Source organism: Falco peregrinus, chromosome 6 (assembly GCF_023634155.1).
Source record: "Falco peregrinus isolate bFalPer1 chromosome 6, bFalPer1.pri, whole genome shotgun sequence".
In the NCBI taxonomy this organism is placed as follows: Eukaryota; Metazoa; Chordata; class Aves; order Falconiformes; family Falconidae; genus Falco; species Falco peregrinus.
In genome coordinates, this window is record NC_073726.1 from 52,513,319 (window position 1) to 52,538,732 (window position 25,414).

Genomic DNA, 25,414 nt, shown 5'->3' on the forward strand with positions numbered 1-25,414 from the left:
TATGAACTGCAGTTTTCAATGGTTTTCAAATCACCCATAAACTGTACTTTTAGTCAAAATAAACCAGAGGGTTTTAACACGCAATAAATTAATTTTAAGACTAAATTTGATAAAGATGCTTCAACCATGTCAAAGTCACCAATTTATAAGATTGTGAATGGATTTGCAAAACCTTAAAAAACCCACGACCCCCCCCACCCCACCCCCCTCCCCGCAAAACATACATTCAGGAAAGGAGAGACATTTACATAAATTCTGCTCCCTAGTATTGTTCTTCTCAAACACCTGCAAGCTTTTTCAAACAAAACTTATATATAACCATAGAAAAATTCTCAACTGAAGCGACCTCAGGTCTGTAGTCTAACCTTCTCCTTCAAAGCTGGGTTAGCTCTGAGATCAGACCAGGTTGCTCAGAGCTTTATCCAGTCAGCTCTTGCAAACCTTCAAGAACAGAGACTGTACAACCTCTCTGGGCAACCTGTTGCAATTCATCACTGTCCTAACAGGAAAGGGTTTTTCCTGCTGTCCACTTGTACTGGGACTGGCTGGGATGCAGTTAATTCTCATTATAGCTGCACATACAGTGCTGTGTTTTAGATTTGTGACTGAAACTGTATTGATAAAACATCAATGTTTTGCTGAACAGTGCTTGGACAGAGTCAAGGCCCTCTCTCTCCCCCTCAGCAAGTAGGCTGGGAAGGAACACAGCCAAGACAGCTGACCTGAACTGACAAAGGCTATATTCCATGCCATGTAACATTATGCTCAGCAACAAAACTTCGAGGGGGGCAGAGGAGGGAGTGTCTTTGCAAGGAAGCCATTGCTCAGAGAACAGTTGGGCATCAGTTTGCTGGTGGGAGGCAACTGCTTTGCATCGCTTCCTTGCTGTTTCTTTCCTTCCCCTTCTTCCCCTCTTTCCTTCATTTATCAAACTGTCTTTATCTCTTGCTTCTGGTCTTCTGATTCTCCCTCCCATCCTGCTGGCGGTGGTGGGAGTAGCGAGTGAGCAGCTGGTAGGTGCTTAGTTACTGACTGCAATCAATCAACCACACCAGCCTGAACCTCTCTTGTTTCAGCTTAGATCCTTGTTGCTCATCCTCCTGTCATGCACCACTTCAAACAGCCTGGCTGTATCTTCCTAAGCATGTGCTTGAACCCCCTGACCATTCAGTATCTTCTATGTATTGGTGACCCAAAATATGGGCACATTGTTCCAGATGCAAACTAACAAGGGCTGAAGAGAGGGAAATGATAACTTCTCTCAACCTACTGGCTATGATCCTGTAGATACAGCCCAGGATGTTCTTAACTTTCTTTGGTACCAGGGCACACCACTGGCTGACATTCAGTTCCTTATCTATGTAGATTCAGAGGTCCTTTTCAGCAGAGACATTTCTCAGCCAGCCAGTCCCGGACTGTACTGTTGCAAGGGGTCACTCCTTCCAAGGTAATGAACTTTGCACTTGTCCTTGTTGAATTCACAGAGCTCCTGTTGGCCTGTCTCCCCATCTTGCCTAGGTCCTTCTGAATGGTAGCCTTGCCCTCAAGCATGTAAACAGTTTCCTCCAAATTGTTGTCGTCTGCAAGCATGGTAAGTGTGCACTCCACCTCCTGCTCCAGGTCTTCGATAAAGATGTTAGAAGACAAGTCAGCCTCCGTAAGGTAGCATGAGCATTAATTATTAATAGTTAATGGATGACCTGAGGCTGACTACCCAACAGAATTCTTACTTGCCTAGCTGCCCATTCATGCAGACCATGGTTAAATGAACCAGTAGATTTTATAAATATCATCTTTCCTTCCCATTTTTTACCATCTTGTAGAAATTTATGTGAAAGCTAGGTCCTTAGATTCTATTACAGCTCTCTCAGAAGTTATATCCTAATTACAGATTGGCATTTTTTTCTGCAAAGGATACTGATGAAATCAGTCCTAAATCTTAGACATAAGAAAATTTTCTCTACCATATAGAAGGAGTACTTTTTCTTAAAAGGCAAAAAGGAGAGGGGAAAAAAAAAAAAGAAAAGAAAAAATAAAAGAAGTGAAAGAACACTTTTTCAAAATGGTAAATAGATTAGGAAGTATCAGCTTCCCACCTGCAAATCAGAAGCCAAAAGTCACAAAAGAGAAGACATATCTTAAGGGTTTAATGGAGAAACACATAGGAGTTCTAGGAGCCACCTGGACCTTACATCCAGAAAACTGCACTATATAATTTCTCCCAAACTAATTTAAATCTAATTCTTAATATGAAGCTCTTTTCAAATAAATTTGTTTTGTGAGCTATGAAGATTTTATTGCAGCTTAGTAACAGCTAATAATACATCAATGTAATAACCTGTAGGCAGTAACAAGGTACCATGGATATACGGGCTTACAGGTAAATACAAAGCAGCTAGATTATGAAAAAAATGTGGCTACTTTTCCTGAACCAACAAAATACACAAGAAGTCCAGACTAAAGCATTGTTAAATGTCACATGCTTCACCTGCTCTGGGATAATGTTCAGTACCTGCTAGGATCAAGGAAACTATCTTTCCAAGCATCAGCAGACAAGTTGTATATTGAAAGGACTACTGGCTAGGAAATTAAAAGGAAGCAAGAAAGAAGACATGCAATATTACCAAGTGTGAAAACATAAGTCAGATATTGCAAAATGATGAAGATAGCAGGTATAAACGATAAAATGCTACTTGCAATGTTGTCACAGTTTAACCCTAGTCAGCAACTAAGTACCATGGAGCTGCTTGCTCACTCCCCTGCACCCCCCTCCCCCCACCACGGGATGAAGAGGAGAATTAGGAAAAAGGCAGAACACATTGGTTGAGGTAAGAACAGTTTAATCACTGAAATAAAATATAATAATAATAATATCTGTAATGAAAAGGGAGACTACAAACAAGAGAGAAATAAAACCCAAGAAAAACAAGTCACACACAATGCAGTTGCTCACCACCTGCTGACCAATACCTAGCCAGTCCCCAAGCAGCAGTTGGCCCCTCCTAGCCAACTCCCTCTTGTTTATATACTGAGCATGACAGTCATTGGTATGGAATATCTCTTTGGCTAGTTAGAGTCAGCTGTCCCGGCTGTGCTCCCTCCTGGCTTCTTGTGTACTCCCTCATTAGCAGAGCACGGGAAACCGAAAAGTCCTTGACTTAGAGTAAGCACTTTTTAGCAACAACTAAAATATCAGTGTGTTATCAACATTATTCTCATACTAAATCCAAAACACAGCACTGCACCAGCTACTAGGATGAAAATTAACTCTATCCCAACCAAAAGCAGGACAAATGTCTAAGATGAAGTCACTGGACAACTAGCCATGGTAATAATAATAAAGGTAGCATGTATGACAAAATCAAAGACCTGTAAACAGAGCCATCTGATCAACTACTTTAAGAGAAAAGAGGTCAAATCTTTTGCAATCATTTAGAACATGAATAATACAGACATGGAAAACAAATGCAGGGAAAAAAAATACATGCATATTGCACCAATAGCCAAACTAGGTTTTATGAAGGTAAAGATGAAAATCATGTTAATATGGTTATACCACTTCCAGGATTTAAGCTACTATTCCTGCATGCCACTGTACTATCTTGTGTGTATGGATTCATTCAACTACTGCTAACTGAAGGTTTTGAAACTACTTCAAAGGTTTTGAAACTGTTTTCTCAAACAAACAATCAAAAGTCAGGGTCCACATATTAAAATATCTGATTGAAGTACTCTCTGCACTGAAGTCAATGATTCTAATCTCTTTCTTAACATAATACATTTCTAGGCAAAAAGCTAAGTAACGTTTATGAGATGCCAAACTGCACTTAATAATACACGAAAACATATTTCTGGATGCAATTTATATTCACATAAATGCATACCTGAGTTCAGCAGCCTTTTTTTTTAGTAGAACATTTTCTTCAATTTGAACTTGACAAAGTTCCAGAAAAGTTCTTGATTCCGATCCTTTGATTCTTTCAGTTGTGGGTAAACTGTGACACCTTAAGACTTCACCATCAAGAACCTGTAAACTAGGAAGGACCTTAGACACAGAAGGCCTTAGAAAAGAGAGTCAGAATTAGTTTTACAAAAAAAAAAAAAAAATATATATCTAATGCTAGAACTCCCACTTTATTGATATAATCATCTAACAAGACAGAACATGACAGTTTCCCTAAGTATTTGTATATATCTGTCCTTATTTCATATGTTTATATATTAACTAAAACTTTATTCTTAATAAACCACAGAACTTAGCAAGATTTCTTAATGCTTTATTGGCACAAGGACCACTGCTGAAACACTGACCCCAGGGGGGTCAATGGCAACATTCTCAATTCACCAGAGCTAGCATTTTCCCTACTTAAATAACAAGAAAACTTGACACACCTGTGCATAGGCACCTGTAATGCATTTGATTAGTAGGGCACACAACAAATTAAGTCATGGGATTAAGATACAGCTCAAATTTTGTTGACACATTGAAAGGTTTAGATTTAAAAACTGCTCAGAGTACTAACATTGTCAGTCTTGCTGCATTTACCATTTGCATATACCAGACAAAGCAATATGATATTCTGTCTGACTGACAGGAAAAAGTTCACTTTTGAAATATTGCATTTGGGTCAGTGAAAGGGATGACAGTAGATATGACATTTCCTTGTTATGAAAAAGACAACTGGGGCCACTGATGTAATAAAACAATATGTATCAATTAAAAAAACCCATACCATCAATGCTCTCTCTTTTAGGTTATTTTGAAATATAATCTAGTACTGCAACCTTTTTTCACATATTTTTTATACTACACCATGTTTGTTGAAAGTTCCAAGATTGCAAAATTGTTTAAATCAATACATCAACAGTCAATATTTTCATTAAGTTAGTTTTAAATAATACTTCAGAACTCTTGAAAGAACACTTAATGTAGGCTGTAAGTCCCCTTAGTAAAGAAGATAATAATGTTTTCAACAATTTAGAACTCCCTGACTATTCTCTGAAAGTAAAGGACTGTTACTCAGCTCAGACAATACAGACTAAGTTTAAAATCAGAGAATGTTTCTATAACTGAGATAGAATATTCCAAAACGTAGCTCAATAGAATAGAATATTAATTTTTTGCAAATATAAAACTTACATTCTCTGCTGCCCATTAATGTAAGAATAACACTGTCCGAAATACATTTGGAATAAAACAATGGGTGTAGATAAGACAGTCCCTGAAAAAACAGGGAGAAATTACCAAAGCTGATGTTGAATAGTGATGCATCAAAAAAGTGCCATATCGAAGTTGATTGATGCTGGAAGTAGTGTGTCTTAGAGCTATGGGATCTCAACACTAGTTTTTCCAGCTGGGTTTCTCCTGGTGAAGGGCTGAGTCAATATTTCATTTAGTGAAAACTTCCTGGTGAATATTCTGTCACTTAAGAGGCTCTATTAATCATTACAGCATTGAAACACATTCCCCTAGGAGTCCTCAGACTGATCCCAGGGTTTAATTTTTAAAAAGCAGTTTCTTACTACTTCACTTTTGTTGGTGTTATCACTGGCTGGACATGAAAGTACAAAACCAATTGGGAAATTTTACAACTAATTCCTTTGTTGGTATCAAGGGGTTATGTAAAGTTCACTGGAACATATTGCCTGAAGTTACGGTCAATGCTGTATTCAGCAAATCCATATTTTATAGTATCCCATACTTTAAATCCTTTAGACAAATGAATCTCTTGTCTAATCACAAAAGCTCTATTGGGTCAAGCAATCTAAAGTGTCAGTTCTTATAGTTAAATTGGAATTCAGAAAGCTTTTCCCCTCCAGGTTAGAAATGAAACACTAGTTAGTGCTGTAAAATAGTGGGAATTAAAACAATGCAAATGGGAATTTAAAATATTGTCACAGTCACTGAATTTTATTCACAAAATTACCTGCAGGAACTACAGTAGTGCAAATAAGTCTGCTCATTAAAAACCAAACAAACCAACCAAGAATGTATTTGTAAAACTATCTCTTAAACTACTCAAATATTTCCAACCAAAATTTTCAAATAGATGTTTTTTTCCATTGGAATACTAATCAAAAATTTGTACAAAAATCTTCTAATGGAAGATGCACATGTAAGAGTGGGGGTTTTTTTTGCTTTTTGTCTTAAAATACAACATATATTCCAAAACACATATACCCCAAAATTTGCTGTTGTTATACTAGGTAATCTAATATAGCAAATGTGAACACAATTTATCTAACCACATTCTTGTATAACATTGCAGTGTAAAGTCTCAAATTTAACTGACTTGATATTATACAAAGAACAATTTTGGCCATTCTTCAAAATTGCTTAGCTTAAAAAAATCATATTTTTCTAAAAAACACAAAACTTCAATCACCTGATATAATTACATCCAAAATAAAAGTCCAACTGCTGTGTCTTATTTACTACCTCAGACATTTTATTATGTCAACAATTTCCTAGGTAAATACTTTATTTCCTTAGCTGAAAGACTTGGTAATGATTTAAATTCTTAAGAATTAAATTTTTCTTTGTATGTTTAATTAAATGATGGTAAAAGTTCACTAAAAGACACTACCATTTCAACACATATTCTTGAACATCACCTAAAAATCTAAACTTGCATTTCCAACTTGTCGTTCTGCTCTTGAAGGCTGGTAGACTAGAAAGTATTAATTCTAAGGAAGATGAAAGAACACTTCACATTAAATTTTTAATTTTTTTAAAGTTTTAAATTAAAGTTTAAAAACTGTCCTTTTGCTGAGCAATTCTCTCAAACAGCTTTAAGTTTTGATAGCATTGGCCCATACATACAGGATATCAGACCAGAGAATTCTCAAAGAAACAGGAGACTTCTACAAAATACAAAAAAACCAAGCCAACCACAAACAAAAACCAACCCCCCCAAAAAACCCACAAAAAAACCCCTACTCATGCACCATTTTATTCATATGGCTTGCAAATACAATCCCATCACAACTACTCATATCAGAGATTCTGGTGACTGCGTCTCATTTCATATGTCAAGTTGCCTTTCTACCTTATCCAGTTTATATATATATATCTATAATAGCCTCTAGGACCAGCTCTTTAATTTTTTTATTTTTTTTTTCAGATTATGAGTGTTATACCTCACTGGAGAGCAAAGAACAGCATTCCTTTTATACCTGTGTCTAAGAGCTATTAATTTTTGGTGTAAAGATAAGGAATTCTCAGAACAAGAAAACAGTCTAAGCAAAAATCAACCATTCATTCCAACTTTTCCTTCTTCTAAATTTTTTTTCCTTAAAAGATAGTAAGTCAAGGATTCAATGATACGTTTATTACAGACACCACCTTTTCTCTATGTGCAGTGTGAACTTGTCACAGCAGCAAGACTGTTACGCAGTGAATGGATGAAGTGATGGGAGTAAATAAAAAAAAAAAACCAAGACAGCAAAGCAGAAACTACAAGAAGGTACATGATAGACATGGAAGTAATGGTTCTGAGAAGGGCAAGTGAGCAGTGAAAGAACATAATTAATCAGAGAAAAAATAAAAGTTTGAAACAGTGCAGATGAAAGAGAAGGAGAAAAAGATTGAATGGATGGTTATGTCTTTGTGTAAAAGTTTTAATGGAATGTGCAATAGGGTAATAAGGGTCAGACAAAAGTCAGTTAACAAAGGTGGTAAATTTGTCAGTAAAGAGGAATAACTAGAATTCATGTTGAAAAAGACGACACTGTGATCAATGGACAAAGAAGCAGTTACAAAGAAACAGCACAGAGAAGGCCTATACCATCTTTATAATTTCTTTATTTGCCTAAAAAAACTGTCATAAAGAAAAATACTCATGTAGGATAATAATTAAACAGCATACAGAGACCACTGCCAGTTTTAGCACAAACTGCTTCTTATTAAGGTTGAAGTACTAGTTCAAACATCAAGATTTTTGTTTGAACAAAACTAAAAACTGGAATTCTTAGAAAATAAAGATCTCAGAATTGTATTTTGTTTTATTTTCATGTAATTGTCTTCCAATTTGTGGTAATGTTCATACTTACCTCATTTCTACTGTTTAACTAACATACATACACCAAGTTCTTGGCTGATTGTTATTGATGAGCAAGAAGTATATACGCCTAGGTTTTGCCTGAGTGATTTTTTGATTTAACAAATTTTTCTTACCTCCAATTCCTGTCTTGGAGAAGAGGATTTCCACCGAGTGACAACTCCCTTAGTTTATGACAGCCACTTAGCCATGTAATGACATCTTTAAGGTCTGTATTGTAGTAGGAAAGAAAATTAAATATGAATTTGAATGTAGAACCATAATATTTCTCATAAAATCTTACATGAACGTAAAATGTACCAAACCCATGAAGTACAACAAACTATTCTGTTACTTATACTATATAGTTATAATTAATATCTATAATGTTCATGTTTGGGAAATATTTATATGTTTTCTGTATAAATGTCTCATAAATAAATTGGAGCAATCACATTCAAATAAATTCATAATCTAATAAAGAAGTTCTTGTTTGGATGAGGTTTTATGTTCTTTATACAACTCACCTAACAAACAGTTATTTTTGATATCCAGCTTTTCCAAAGATACAAATGAATTTAAAGGCACAAGCTCAGTTAATCTAAGAACAAAACAGAAGATATTTTTTTTTTTTTTTCAAGTAAATAAAGCAACAGTTCATGAACAGAAAGGCACTGGAACCTTTTACAGTTATGACAATTTGCTTATTTACATATGAAAATACTCATTTAGCTATCCAAGGTGCTAAAATTAATTACTGAAATTTTAAATTGAAAGCATTTATTAGCCTTCTCTGTAGCTCAGGTTTTAATATTTACTCATTAATGTTTTATCTGGTAAATATTTAATTCTGTTTCTTGCATTTAGTGCTGGGGATCTGAAGTCTTGTAAAATTTACACAACTCAATTGGCTTTTCATTAGGCACCATAACTAGAATGAAACTATCAGAAGGCCCTGATTCTGGAGAAGAAATAAAATTTGCTTTTCCTCTTTCCCTTAGTTTCTCATTGGTCAAACTTCTTGTCAGTTTTTTTTTTCTCTTCTCCACTCAACACATTATTTTCTAGATCCTGAAACTAACATAATTGCTGTCAGAGTTGTATTTCTTAACAAGTTAAGGCTGCACTGTCCTGTAATATATTTTCAGTGCTTCCTCTGTCTTACTACTTTCTGTAACACAGTGTCAAACAGGTGCCTGTTATACAGACAGTTATGGAATTGCTGTTCTGGCATATCAGAGCTTTTCTTGTGCAATAAAGCAGCAAAGCAGTAGTAAAACCGTGACAAAATTCTTATTTGTAGTATTGAAGAGTAAATGCAAGAGCTGAAATGAGCTGAAATTCACCTGTACAAAGGACTTTGGACTGTAAGATGTGTATTACCTCTACTACTAAAACATTATTTTCCAGTGTTATTCAAGTTTCTTTACTTAAAAAACTTGCACTGGTGCAACTAGGAATGAATGCTGAATGGCTCGGTAAGTTGCCAGGCTATTTCCAACTATCACTTTTCAGTTTTAAAAGTTTATTTTGTTTTATGTTAAATGAAAGAGGGAGGAAAAATTAAAACCAAGATGCAAAAAAATCCCAGTCTTCAACTAAAACGGGAATGTTTATGTATAAGCACATACTAAATCAACTGTATCTTAAAAAAATAAAATAAAATACATGTTTAGATAACTTGTTTCACTTCTGTAAGGACAAGCCCTAAGCATAAGAAGAGAATGGCAACACCAATGGCAATGTGTATGGTCACTTTATGACTGCTAATTTTCATGGAAAGCAGTACTTTTTGAGGGTTATGGTGCCACTGAAAGCTATAAACAAGAATTCTTATGGTCAGAAACATGACCATGCAAAATACCAACACCCACTCACTCCACGAACTTACAAGTGGTCAGAGCCAAAAATGCTTACTTGTTGCTGGAATGTGTGGCCAGGCATTACAACTGAAAGGCAGAGCTAGATTTAACTCTGGTACACAAATTCTGGACCAAATTGGTTGTAGATTTTTTAATCTTACTGGTAATTTTACTATATGCAAAACAGAATTAAATAATTTCCATGTTCAGTTGACAAGTATTTCTATATGACAACATAACATTTTAATAGTAAATTCAGAGAAACAGTCATAAAGTTAATTGAGTATACGTCACTATACTTCTATTTCCTTCTCAAACCATATTGTAAAGTCCTGGTTCTAGTCCTGTTTAGCTCTATTACCTCCCTGCCAGTTTTCCATGGAATCAAATAAATATCAAGTATTAACTCTAAAAGGCATCGCCTTCTATGCAGATCTGTACATAGTACTACATATATCACCATTTTAGATTCTCATGACTAGTCAATAGTACACAAATATATATAGATATTAATGGCTAACAGTATGGCTGCAAAGATTAAAAATCCATGACTCAGATTATAGATTCACATATTCAGAAATATCCAAGAAAATAAACATTGTACTTTGCACAAGAGATGAAAGATAATGCAGTATATTTTTATTTATAATGAGTGAGTTCTCTGGATCTTCATCAGTATATGCTGTGGTGAATCAGAAATTGTCTGCTGGACTATCCTTGTCTGCTGGTGGCATTATAAGAGTTAAAATATTTTCCCGTCATTCTATAGCTTTCCCTTTACTGACATTCTTTGTTAATTTTTTTCCTAAGAAAATTCAAACCAGAAAGACAAAGGACATTACTGAAAACTTAATACTACTTGACCTTGTCACATTAGCCCTGGGCATAAGAGAGAGATAAATTACAAAGAAGACACAAAAGTAAAATTCACCAAAAAGCAAGCTATAGCTTCCTCTTTCTGCTCCCATTTAAGGCTGTAGCAGGACAGGACACAGACAGATACAGAAATTCTGTCAGAAAGCAAGACTTAGGACACTAAAAGAGTTCTAAGTATGCATCAGAGAAAATAACAGATTTCTATTCTGAACATGAATAGCATTTACTGCTCAGGATGGTCCAAATCCTTCTGTGCATCTTGCTTTTCCCCAGAAAAATTATCGCTGATGTCAATGAAAGGTTAGCAGGAAGGAGGGCAAAATAATTAAAAATAAGTGTATATTAATCCAGACCTTTAAGTAAAGCCCATATTACTTTCTCATTCTTTAAAAATAAAAATATTTTAATAAATATTTTAATTTGCAATAGTTAATATATTTATAAGTAGCAATCAAATATAATGTAGGAAATCAGTCAGCCACTTGTTTCTTGAATAATCTAGCAGGCAGTACTTCAACTGTATTGCCCATGGTGCCACACACTTAGAGATAAACTTATCACCAGTGAAGAATTACTGGAATTGATCAAAAATATCTAGACTGATAAGGGTGGGATAGGGAAAACCACTACACATAAGTATAGCTTTTTAATGACTGACTTATTTCAACATCCAATGACATTTAGATTTATTATGATGACTCTGAAAAGTAGTCAAATTCTCAAAACATGATGGCTTGCAATGACAGTGAGTTCAACGCTTACATCTGAGAAATTAGGCAAAAAACATAGCATATATATTTAAGCACGGAGAACAATATGTACTAAGAAAGAATTGAGCTGACATTTTGGCATTTCTATTATAAGACTTTTAGGAATAATATGCACCTAGTTGCAAAACCATGGGAGCAACATGTTCAGAAAGAATTTGATTCTGGCTAGATCTGTTTCCCCAAAAAAGGAATTTTTGCAGATGACTGAATTTTTCTAAATGTTAATTTTTTATCTGTCACACTTAGGCTATCTTAATGAAACACAAGAGACAGCAAAAAAAGAACTTTGCCATATTAATAAAAAATTTTAAGAGGGATAGATTTGTTTATTTAAAGTTGGAAAAGAGAAAAAAAGAAAAAAGAAAAGGGAAAAAAAAGTAGTATCTACCTGAACAGCAGATTGATTTAGTGTCTCACTGTGAAACTTTTAAATGAAGACATTAACAAGCTACATAATTACGTGGGATTACATGTAAATATAAATACCACATGAACTCTTAACACATTAAATACATACTAATTTCAGTCCTAGGGGCACGGTTTTTCTCTCCTACACTTAAATCTTTACCCACAGCAGAACAAAGAAAATGTGCCTTTTAAAAACTAACTTAACAGTGTGTTCTCCAGCTGCTGTAATATAAGAGCATGAATCTTCATAGTCCCAATTCTGCAGTAACTAAGTCAAAGAGGATACTCATTATTGGCTTTGGTCAATTGCACACTGACCAAGCATATGCTTTGTATGTAAAAGCCACAATAAAATACTTTAAAAAAACAGTAATGGTGAAATAACTGCCATTTTTATATTTGAAGGAGTTAATCACTACCTATTATATTATAATTCATTGTTGCTAGGGTGTAGGTTTAAAACAATTGATTTTTTGAGTTTTATCTTTGGCAGTTTCTGGTTTATGATACAGACAAAGCATCTCAGGAATAAAAAAATCCTGTAAATTAGTGTAAGAATTTTCTTTTCACAGTACTCGATTTTAGAAAGAATACAGATTCACAGCATTACCATTATATGGGCTTCCTGCAATCAGTAAAAAGGAAATGGCACTCAGTGCATGCTCAAAAAAAATTCACAAAATTGCACTAGCTGTAGGATAAAAGTAAAGAAACAGCTTTTCTTTCAACAGCTTACTCCATTACATTCACTGTTTCTATAGAACATCTAGTTACTTATGCTATAGCCCACACATATGGAGCTGCTTATAAGTGTACATAAAGTGAGCGTAACAGAGCAGGCTACTGAAATGCCAGGAATTTTGAGGCTTTCAATATGCATTTAAGGCTATCTTGTCCTGTCTGTCACAAAGATTTGACATAAGCTATAGATACATCAAGGAAAGAAAAGGAATTGTTTGGGGAGGAGGTGTGTGGTTATTTTCAGCACATCCGGTTTGCTGATGCAAAAATGTGCTTTCTCCCAGTCCAGCTGAAAAAAATTCAGTGGACCAAACACTGTCTCTCAGCTTGGCCACTGGAAAACCAGAATAAGCACTACTACAATGGACATTAAAGACTGAAGGATTATGGGATAGGTGAGAGACATAAAGTACATGGTCAGTCCAGCACAACCTAGCTCCAGAGGCTGCATTCAAGCTATGCCTGAGACTGTGCGACTGTGCTCCTGAGTTTGTCTTCTCCCTAGCAGGCATATGAGGCCTTCAAGCAGTTTGGAAAACTTTTTACTACACACAGCATAGCTACACCTTAATATTAACAAAAACCCAAAACCAAAACAAAACCAGAGGAAGAGGAGGAAACTACAAGAAGATGGAGCCACATTACTGTACATTCCACAAAAAACTAAACAGGACAAGGAAAAAAATTGTGAAGAACCTGAATTAAATCAATATGTGTGATTCAGAATCTAACACTTAACTAATAATGTTCTTGTTAATCGCAGGCAGACAGCACTTTCTCCAAACTCCAGAAGAATTAAAAAAGAAAAAAGAAAACCCTACAAGCCCAGCAACTTGAAGATTAGATTCTTTCCAAGAGAGTACATGCATACTAATTAATTAAAGATGATATAAAACCAATCAGAAAAGTTATATAAAAATATAGGTTGTATATACTCAAATAATACCAATTTTCCATGAAGGGTATTCCTTATAATAACAGGACTCAGTCTTACAAATCTTTTCTCCCACAGACTCCCAGCTACAGTTGACTCTGCTGAACTGAATGTCACATAGGATGGGATTCATCTGTTCAGATGTGGACACCTACGTACAAGCTCATCATTTTAACTCTGTTAATAGTCAATGAAGATGAACAGACAGTTATGGGGTATGATTAGCCTCAAAGAAAACAGCTGAAAATGACAGATGAACCACACTTTAAAAGCATCTCCTGTTCACTAACAGGAGAGTAAAGTGATTAGTTCAGAGAGTATATTCTGTATATTGTAATAGAGTATATTCCATTTATTAGCAGAGATCAATCTTCTTCAGAGCAAAATGGTCACAGCATAGAAAAAGAATTAATTTAAATACTAACTTAAAATTCATTTTACTGCTAACATTATAAATTATAATTGTTCCTTATTTTTGTAGCAGTATTTAAATTGATAAAAAGGAGGTGGGGGTGGGTAAATCAGAATTATGACTCCAGAATATCTGGTCATTCTAACTCTGCAATTGTACAGACTAGTTTAGAAAATGAACAGAAAGCTTATTACAGAGTACTTGAGTGCATGATCCAGTTTTACGCTGCTTGTCTTGATCCTTACTTTTTATACCTTTCCGACTGAATCATAAGAGTGAAAAATTAAAGCAACTATGCTTGTTTTGGAGGGCATTAACATATGTATTAAAATAAAACTCAACATTCTCATTTGTCCTTTTTAACTCTAGTAGTTGCACTTAACCATGCCTTCAGAGTCTGTTTTGAATAAGCTGGCTGTGAAATATGAAGTTTGACAGACATACTCTAGAAACAATTGCTAAAGAAAGGGAAAGAAAGAAACAACATGGTTTTAATAATGCCACAATGCTCAAAAATTATTTTCATATAACATCTAATAGAAAAAAATACTTTTCATATTTAATGCTGTTTCAAATTTTCTTAGCTAAAGGTAGCCAATATCATTACTTGTCAACCTCATATTTTCAAAGAATATCTGGAAAAGATAGTGATATTTTAACCATATTGAGAATTATACTTTTCAGGTAAGTGTTCCCTGTTAGTAAATTCCTCTGTATCGGTTTTTTAGGTGGAAGAATGTTTCTTGCTTACCTGTTTCGAGACAGCAAAAGAATCTGCAATAAAGGCAACCAATACAAAGAAAGCATTCTCATAGCAGAAATGCTATTGTCATCCAAATACAGTTCTCTTAGGAGAACATGATTTTCCAGTCTTGGAAGCTAAACAGAAAAGAGATGGTTATTTAAAATTAATATAAATTAGAGAAACAATAATGGAATGCTTACCAGATGCTTTTCATAAATCATTACTAAATACAAGCAAAAAACACATTTTGGAGATATATATATATATATATATAATTTCCTTGTTATGTACGTACCAGTTGTCACACATAGTTTCTATGTATCAGGTGGTGAGTATTTTTTAAGTCTTCTACCTAGTCTAAATAGTCAGTACAGGAAAAAAAAAAAAAAAAAAAGAAGGGAAAAAAAAGTCAAGAGCCCAAGAGCCACAGTCTTTCTTTTTTAGCCAAGCTGTTATTTGCTGCTTATTGACAATGGTTTTCGTCTCTCGGATTCATAAGAGAATCATTGCCAGTAAATATGACTAAGTGTACAGCTAGAAACTACCTTCCTATTTTAAATGCTGCAGCACAGACTTCTATCAACTTCTGGAGGATCAGCATACATTCAAACAGCCTGAACTATTATTTATACATAACGATAATAATATTTTGTTACATTTTTAAAAGAGAATCAGCATCATGTAATACAAACAAGACTAGATGCTGTAAACGAAGGAGGGAAATATTACTGAGGGCCACTTTTTTGAGGACTTAGGAGCAAGAAAGTACTTAACTGTTAGGCATTTCTACCTTTGAAAAACCTCCCTCTAATAGGGGAAGAAAAAGCCTACTGCCTAAGAGCATGAAATATCCCACAGCAAACAATGAGTGCATGATCAGCATTCTGAAAAATATGACTGTTAACAAAGATGTATGCACAACAGCCACTAAATTCGAAGTTTTTACCTCCTGGAGGTTATTGCCTTGCAACTTCAGAACTTGAAGTAGGCCACAATTCTCAATGCCTTCAACTTCTGTGAGATGATTGAAAGAGCAGTCTAGGTGAACAAGAGTAGGTGCCTCACAAAGACCTTTTGTGCTGATTAACTGATTATGGTCCACAATTAATTGCTGAAGATTTTTCAATGACTCCAGACCACCTGAAAATTAAAGATTTTAGCTGAATCAAGCCACAATGAAAAAAAAATCTGTTGGTTTTCAAATACTAAGAAAACTGAACTTTCAATGTATTTATATTATCTATAGTAACCATTAATATTAGTCCTGTATAAGGCTTAAAAACAGTTACTGTACTTTGACCCTATCAAATATACAATGCATATAGTTCAAATTTCTGATCCTGTTAACCAAGCAATAATAATAGTTCATAACCTCTTTAGCACTTCTGTTGGAATAGAACATTCTTTTAGTGAAAAACTATACTTATTATGCTTTAAGAATTTTATAACTGCTACTTAGAATCCTGTGGGCTATGTGAAATGCTAACAGCCCTCCTGAAATCACCCTTCAGAATGGAAACAGTATTTATGATTAAAAGTTATTTTTTATCATTTTAGAAGATTTTTTTAAGTTATCAGTGAGGTGAGAACAAATTGCATTAAAATATAGACCAACATCACCTCTATTATATAAGTGCATCTTGTTTAAGGAACTATGGCATAAAATGTTTTTAATGACTAAATTTATAAAGAAAACTCAGTGCCTTTAAGTATAAAGCTGTATTTCTAGAGCCATTACACTCTTGACAGATTAACTCCTGCCAACTAGTGCAAAGAGCAAGATTGTGTGTGATATCTACCCCAAAAAGATGCAAAGGAAAAGGTTCCTGTCAGTGTCTGTTTCTTTCACAGAACTTTTCCCAAATCATCCTCTTACAATGGCAAAAATCACACTGTCTTTCCATGGTCTTACACATGCTAGATGTTCTGCAATGGCACTGATGCATCTGACTTGCTACAGGTCCAAGCAGTTTTTCTGTATCTCTGTAGTAAAATGCCTGTGAAGGGACACCCTTTACAAAACATATCTAAAATAAGGAGTTTCTGAATTTACTTGTCTTTCATGTATTCTTCACAGGATTGTTTGAGGTCATACTTGGTCTCATCTTTCTCTCACCCAAGACTTCCCAAGTTCCCAAATGAAGCTGAGAAAGCTTTACAGAACTGAATGTCTTTGTGATTGTCCTCTGTGAATAAATTGGTTTATGAGACCAGAGACCAGCTGGTACCATACGTTATTGAGAATACAGAAGAATTAAAAAAGAAAATTATCTGTAAGGAGAAGAAATAAAAAAAATAAATGCCAAAACTAGCAATACATTTTAAAAAAAACCAATCAAATATAGGCCTTCAAATCACAGTAATTTAAAAATGGAACTCCCCTAGTGGAAATAACAGTTGCCTGATATTAAAGAGACAGCATCCTAAATCTAAAAAAAAATATGCCACGCTGTAACTTCAAAACCCCCTACTTTAGGAAATAAATATCAAACCTTTAATTATTCTGAAAGAATTTCAAACATGCCCATGACATACTATTCTGACTGCAAGAGCCTCATCGGCATTCTTTTATGTTGGGATAAAAACAAAAAAGGAACCAGCACCATCTAGTGGTCTCAAAAGAATATCGTTTACAGGCAGCATTCACAGCTCCCAAGACTTTTCACAAGAGCAGTCCTTAAATCTCCACTTTTAATTTATCAGCATACCAGTACTGGAAACTTTAAAAGCTCTGAATTAGTCTGGAGTAGAACAAAGAGGAGAGACTGCACACACAGTAAGAAAAGGCATGGAGTTTATACAGGATCTGGAAATCTCCTATTCTGCATGCTGCACAAAGCACCTTTTCTACATCTCCTTCTCCTCATCTATCTTGTTTATAATTAGACTGGATGTCATTTGGAACAGACATGCCAAGGCCATATACATTGGGATCACAATCTATTCTGGAACCATCAAATGCAGTCCAACAGAAGTATACACAAGAGAGAATAATGTAATACAAACAGATGGCATTTTAATGTTTCTTCTGCACACAGGCAAAATTAAAAATAAGCATTAAAGTCTTCTGCACATTTCCAGAAGATATTGTCTGTTTTACATATGATGGAACTAACAACAGCTATAGCAGTATATGGACAAATACATTCTGCTGAAAAACATATGGTTTCAGCAAGATTTGTGGAGAACCTTTATATAAGTAGCTCTTAGCAATTTGCAAAGCGCAGCTGGAGTCTGTTAGCTAAGGACTTTATCTTAGCTATCAATAAAGTTCTGAAATAACTTCTATGTGGGACAAAGATGAATGACAAGAGAAGAGTGAAAGCTGACAGTGAACATGAAGATGAAAAACCACTAAAAAAAGCCCCAAACTGAAAGATGTCTGATTAAAAAACCCCCCTCTATGTGCTTTCTCAAAAAAAGTAGGTCCAAAGAAGCATTTATGACTATCTACAGTTATGCACTGCTATTCTTAGCACTGCCAGGATTTTAGCCAACACACTCTGGCAATATAGACATCCTACAAAAAAGCATATTCTATGACTCATGTCAAAATTGTGTAAGAAAATTGTTAAGTAAAGCATTCATCTTCAAAATACAAACATATGCACTGAACTTCAGTGTTTGCTGACACAATTACTTGATTTTTGATCAGTTCTTAACTGGAAAGGCATAACTGAGACATAGTTCTCATAATTTTATTGTTATTTTTAAGGCTTTTCTGGCAACACTGATTTTTTTCCTACTGATGCTATATTTCAGTGAGAGGAGGAAAAAGAAAAAATAAATCATAGTATGCTTCAAGTTTCCTACAATAAGTTATTAAAACAGGAGTATTACAATCATAAATAAGCCTTACTTCTTAGGAAAAAAAATATTTAGGAAAAGCTTTATTAAAGCTGAATGAATGGAGAATATTTCACAGTACTGCAGCTTCCAAAACTGCTGAGGGACATCCTGCAGGATATACAGATGGAGGGATACATTAACTTCTTAAACCCCATAAATCCATTTTTGTGCATTCTATGTGACTACTTATAAACAATATGTTTTTATATGAAATAAATCCTGTATTATACACCTGTTTTAACCAGAGACCCTCAAAGCAATTCTGGAGAGCAGAAAGACAGATTCCAAGCTGATTTTTGTGAACATTTACCGACTTAAATTCATTAAAGATTCAGTAAATATGGCAGCACACTGCAAAAAACAGAAAATACAAGATGATTTTACTCAACTTGGCCTGTGCAAAGATAGTACATTCCACACAGATGCCACATTCCTAAATGCCACCGACTAATACTGCATCATTCTTACAGTCATGTTGTGGACACTTATCAAATGAGATAAATCTGAATAAGAATCTTACCCAGCATTATTTGCCACAAGGATACAGATGAAGCTTAACCAGTTGATTTAATTGTTTCTCATTAGGGTAGTGATATGCTTTTACAGTAAACATGGATATTCCAGTACCTTTATTCTCAGGTATTATAAACTCTGTTCACAAGTACTAACATTCCAAATTTGCACATATTAGCAAAAAATATTAAAAATATCACTATTAAACCCTCTAAATCTACAGATTATCTTTTTTTAAGCTTTCACATTTCCTGTTTGCTGTGCCTTGTTATTTATCACGGAATTATATTATCCATGTTCATACTGTTTCAGTGTTTTTTTTTTTAATAGTGCAAAACTTTGTATAAATTTTTTATGTGAATGTTTCATCTACCATCTTAATAATTGTTCTACATTATCATTATTTTCCTGCTGTCCAGCAGGAAAAGAATGTATATCCACAACTTTAAAGAACTTCAAATGTTTAAATTAAGACAAATAAACCATAGCATCATAGAATGGTTTGGGTTGGAAAGGACCTTAAAGATGATCTAGTTACAACCCCCCTACCGTGGGCAGGGACACCTTCCACTAGACCAGGTTGCTCAAAGCCCCTTCCAGCCTGGCCTTGAACACTGCCAGAGATGGGGCATCCACAGCTTCTCTGGGCAACCTGTGCCAGTGCCTCACCACCCTCACAGTAAAGAATTTCTTCCCAACATCCAGTCTAAATCTTCCCTCTTTCAGTTTAAAGCCATGACCCCTTGTCCTATCACTACATGCCCTTGCAAAAAGTGCCTCTCCAGCTTGCTTGTAGACCCCCTTTAGGTACTGAAAGGCTGCTATAAGGCCTCCTTGGAGCCTTCCCTTCTCCAAGCTGAACAACCCCAACTTTCTCAGCTTGTCTTCATAGGAGAGGGGCTCCAGCCCTCTGATCATCTTCACAGCCCTCCTCTGGATTCGCTCCAACAGGTCCATGTCCTTCTTGTGTTGGGGGCATCAGATCTGAACAAAGTACTCTGGGTTGGATCTCACAAGAATGGAATGGAGGGGGAGAATCATCTCCTTTGACCTGCGGGCCACACATCTTTTGATGCAGCCCATGATTTGGTTGGCTTTCTGGGCTGCAAATGCATGTTGCTGGGTTATGTTTCTCAAAATCAAAATTGAAATCTTCTTATCTCCTTTCCATTCCCAGCTCTGCACTCTTTCCAAGTAACATCTTTAGATTTAGCACAACTAAGAGTACAACTAGAAAATCCCTTTTTCAGATTCTGTGTTTCAATTTATACAAAATTAATTAGTTCATCATATGCAATTTTTTTCCTAGGCCATAAGATTTTATTTCAGTAGACAAATCTTTGAAGATTTATCTCTGTTAAGACTATAATACTGATGTTATATAGTCATCTGTATTCTGGTGGCCTTTACAAATTTCACAGCATGTCATGCACCAAAACCCAGGTCCCTAGAATACAGGGAGGCTGTTAAATCTAGTTCCATTCTATCTGATGTGTTGCCTTCCTGAAGGAAATTTGTGACTTTCAAGCCTTGTGAGCTCCTTTTCAAGTAAAGATTTGGCAATTTACTACTACCTTTTCCCAACTGTTAATGTTGCTTTTGGAGGACTACTAACATGGTCCTCCAGACATACATCATTCTAAAAACAAAAAACTGGCTTCTCCACTTACATGCAGCAAAGCTCTTCGTTATTTTCACTGCACTACATTTCTCTAACCTTTTGTCAGTAGAAAAGGCTCTGGATCCTGCTTGCATCTATACCATGTCTACATAACACAAGGCACACAATGCAGTATTTTTGGCTTGCCAAAAGCTGACACACAGTATCTATACCTTAGGCAGTTTATAATCCAAGCAGCAGCACAAATAAAGTGGCAAACACTTGTTCACTGCATGAAAAAATCCTGGCTGGACAACAGAAAGCATCTGTCTCCTAGCAGAAAGATTTCATGTATTGATGCAGCTGTTGAGTGGTCTGGGTGCATGTAAATTCTAACAGGTTGACTGCTTGCTAAAGGTACACCTATTGCCTGCCAGTTGTTGGACAAACAAATATAAAAAACTGCCTTTGTAAATATAATAGGGGTTACCACACCTGCTGTGCCTAAATGATTTTACCTTAGACTCTTTTTTTTTTTTTCCAGCTTTGGTGCAATGAGCAGCAAGGAAGAGCCAGAGTGGAAGGAAACTATAGAATAACAGTTTGGAGCCTGAAAGGGCAGCATTTTAGTAGAAAGAGAGGCCATGGTCCAGCCTTAGCATGATACACAGAGTCAGACAAATAATATGATTTCTATATAATTACTTACTGTGTTAGGAACACACCGGAATTCTCTGCAGTTTCAAGGCTAAGCTTTATATTAATTGTTTCTGTAGTTAAACTGAACTCAGGCTACTCACATATCCCGAGTTAGTGCAGGTAATACTAGGGGTCCTTCTAGAAAGATTTTTAGTTCTCTTTGCCTGAGAACAGTTACATGACCTGGTAGATGGAATACACGGCAATAGCTAAACCATGCTGCAAATAAATGTGAAGTTGAGTATGCTTTAAAATGCAAGTCTGTTCTAAGTCTGTTTCCTCATTCTCCTTGGGCTTAGCAGTTGGCTGGCCCTGAAACCAAGGGAAATAGAATTTTGAATATAAACAGCACAAATATTGTTATACAAACTGGAATAATTTTACATTAATTTTCTTACCAATTCGGGTGATTTTATTGTAGGAAAGTTCAAGATTTTGGAGACTTATGCAGCCATCTAAGCCACAAACTGATGAAAGATGGTTCTTATTCAGAATCAGAATACAGAGATTTTCTAGATTTTCACAGCTGATCATCCGAATGTTGTTTTCCTGCAATAAAGGAAAATGAGACTATTAAATAACATCTTAAGTGAAATAGCAGAATTAAGTGCAAAAATATGGTAGATTGTAATCATTGCTTACTTTTATCCTAAACTTCTAGCTAGGAGCAAGGGCATCTCTATTTTTTCCATTAGGAAAATAAATTGATAAATGAGTCATAGAAACTGCCTTTTGTGTCCTGCTGGGATAGAATAAAAATGTATCTCAAACTTTATTCTGGCTCTGAAAAAGCCTAGAAGTTAAAAAGTGTAAGGAGAAGTTAAGCACAGAGTGGTCTTTTCCATACACTGTCCCAGCTTCCCAAACCCTGGGAGACTGAACTAAAAATGGCACAGAAACCATCATATTTACTAGACATGCATGAAAACAGTTATGACTTTGCTGGAATCCTATTTACTAACAGCGAAAACCTGCTTTTAAAGGTATTTTGGTCACAAACACTGACACTGCTGTTAACGTTCTTCCCCCAAGAGATCTTGCTCTCTTAACATCCCTTTCCCCAGGTCATTTAATAATGCTTCCTCAGATTTTTATTTCACTATTTGCTGCCCTTGCTATTTTCTTCTGTTTTTCACCTGCAGATGCTCAAACACACAAAACTTAAAATTCCCTGCCTTTGTGACAAACTGATTAAGCCAAAGAGTCTAATTCCTATTCCAGAATTAACATGCCAACTAGATTTAGGTGCTAGCTAGAGCTGCAGGCAGACATGTGTACAGGTTTTCCTTTGGAAGCCATAACACTGATTCCTGCCCTTGGACAGCCCCTTCAGTTGTCCCAGTAAGTTAAAGCAGAGAACTGATATGGCTCAGATGTTAGGTTTTCTATCAATTGAAAGGAGAGGCAATATCAAGTAGGAATGAATGTCCAAGGGAAGCAGAGGCAGCTGCTTTAGCTATGTGAGAAATAACCATGGAACAATCTTGGACTGTTTCAAATATCACAAAAGAGGCTGTTTCTTCATTAATGGAAGACAGCTGCCACATCAGCTGGCACAGCAAAAGTATATATTATTAATAATAATACTTTATATAATTATTAAAGTATTAATCAAGCATACTTAAAAGTATTTCTCAGGGTCTTCTCCCTGACTAAATTATCCTGGTGTATCCCAGTGAGGCAATCCTGTATATGGTTTAAAGCATACCATTTTAAAATTAAAAAAAAAACAACCCAAAACCTCAAAACAACTAACAAAACAAACCACACAACCAAAACTGTTATGCAAGAGACAATATCTGATCTAAAAAAAATAAATATCACATAACAATCTTAGTAGGACTGGCAGCTTACACTCTCATACTAATACTTTGCTCTTGTAATTTGAGGTACCCAAAATTATTGAATCCCAGAAATTACGTTCTGGATAGATAAGAAAACTGAGAAAATGACACAGGTATTTCAACCTGTCCTATTGCAATACTCTAGTTACTGCACAGACAACATTCCTTTAATTGTAATTATTATCAGCTCTCTTCTAATTTAATTAAACAAAAAACCCAAATGAATAAAAGCCCCATACTTTGGAAAGAACACCAGTTACTGAGCATGTAGAAACATTCAAGATTTCTACAAATAACAGCCATAGAAAAAACTTCCAACAGTTTGGGTTGGAAGGGACCTTAAAGATGATCTAGTTACAACCCCTCTGCCATGGGCAGGGACACCTTCCACTAGACCAGGTTGCTCAAAGCCCCATCCAACCTGGCCTTGAACACTGCCAGAGATGGGGCATCCACAGCTTCTCTGGGCAACCTGTGCCAGTGCCTCACCACCCTCACAGTAAAGAATTTCTTCCCAACATCCAGTCTAAATCTTCCCTCTTTCAGTTTAAAGCCATGACCCCTTGTCCTATCACTACATGCCCTTGCAAAAAGTGCCTCTCCAGCTTGCTTGTAGACCCCCTTTAGGTACTGAAAGGCTGCTATAAGGCCTCCTTGGAGCCTTCTCTTCTCCAGGCTGAACAACTACAACTCTCAGCTTGTCTTCACAGGAGAGATGCTCCAGCCCTCTGATCATCTTCGTGGCCCTCTTCTGGACTCACTCCAACAGGTCCATGTCCTGCTTATTTTGGGGGCCCCAGAGCAGAACACAGTACTCCAGGTGGTGTCTCATGAGAGCTGAGTAGAGGGATTATGCTTCTTTTGATACAGCCCAGGATTCAGTAGGCTTTCTGAGCTGCAGGCATATACTGCTAGGTCATGTTGAGCTCAGCAACGAACTCCCCCATGTCCTTCTCCTCAGGGCTGCTCTCAATCCATTCTCTGCTCAGCCTGTATTTGTGCTTGGGATTGCTTCAACCCATGTGCAGGACCATGCACTTGGCCTTGCTGAACTTCATGAGGTTCACCCAGGTCCAGCTCTCAAGCCTGTCAAGCTTTCTCTGGGTGGCATCCCTTCCCTCCAGCATGTTGACCACACCACACAGATTGGTATAATTGACAAACTTGCTGACAGCGCACTTAATCCCACTGTCCATGTCACTGAGAAAGATCTTAAACAGTGCTGGTCCCAGTACTGACCCCAAGGAACATCACTTGTCACTGGTCTCCACTTGGACACCAAGCCATTTACCACAACTCCTTGAGTGCAACCATCCAGCCAATTCCTTATCCACTGAGTGGTCCATCCATCAAATCCATGTCTTTCCAGTTTAGAGACAAGGATGTCATGCAGGAGAGTGTCAAATGCTTTGCACCAGTCCACGTAAATGACATCAGCTGCTCTTCCCTCGTCCACCAACACTGTAATGCCATCATAGAAGACCACCAAATTTGCTAAGCATGATCTTCCCTTAGTGAAGCCATGTTGGCTGTCACCAGTCACCTCCTTATTTTCCATGTGTCGTAGCATAGTTTCCAGGAGTATCTGTTCCATGATCTTGCTTGGCACAGAGGTGAGACTGACTGGCCCTTAGCTCCCTGGGTCTTCCTATCTTCCTTTTTTAAAAATGAGGTTTATGTTTCCCTTTTTCCAGTCAGTGGGAACTTCACCGGACTGCCACAACTTCTCAAATATGACGGATAGTAGCTTAGAGATGTCATCTGCCAGTTCCCTCAGGACCCATGGATGCATGTGGTCAGGTTGCATGGACTTGCATGCCTTCAGGTTCTTTAGAACCTGATCTTCTGCTACAGTGGGCAGTTTTTCATTCTCCCAGTCCCTGCCTTTACTTTCTGTGATTGGGGCAGTGTGGCTGGAGCATGTGCCAGCAAAGACTCTGACAAAAAAGTCACTGAGTACCTCAGCCTTCTCTATGTCCCAGGCATATTAACTTTCTTGTGAATTGGTGTTATTAAAGCACATGAAATAAAAAAATGTGAATAGAGTTGCTTCATGTAAATCGTCAAGTTCTGGAATTAGGATGCATCACAGAGCAAAATGTTCTCTTTAGTCATTAAATTT

General features: G+C 36.1%; 1 protein-coding gene across 1 annotated transcript in view; it reads right to left on the minus strand.

Annotated features, from left to right (window-relative positions):
• The window catches only part of LRRIQ1 (leucine rich repeats and IQ motif containing 1), a 113,662-nt gene that overhangs the window by 78,509 nt on the left and 9,739 nt on the right, over window positions 1-25,414 (minus strand). The window contains exons 9-14 of the mRNA XM_027794236.2: window positions 21,847-21,997; window positions 15,734-15,927; window positions 14,794-14,921; window positions 8,567-8,640; window positions 8,177-8,270; window positions 3,885-4,061 (exon numbers count right to left, since the gene is read on the minus strand). Coding sequence (XP_027650037.2) covers window positions 3,885-4,061; window positions 8,177-8,270; window positions 8,567-8,640; window positions 14,794-14,921; window positions 15,734-15,927; window positions 21,847-21,997 — 818 coding nt within the window. The remainder of the gene's footprint in view (window positions 1-3,884; window positions 4,062-8,176; window positions 8,271-8,566; window positions 8,641-14,793; window positions 14,922-15,733; window positions 15,928-21,846; window positions 21,998-25,414) is intronic.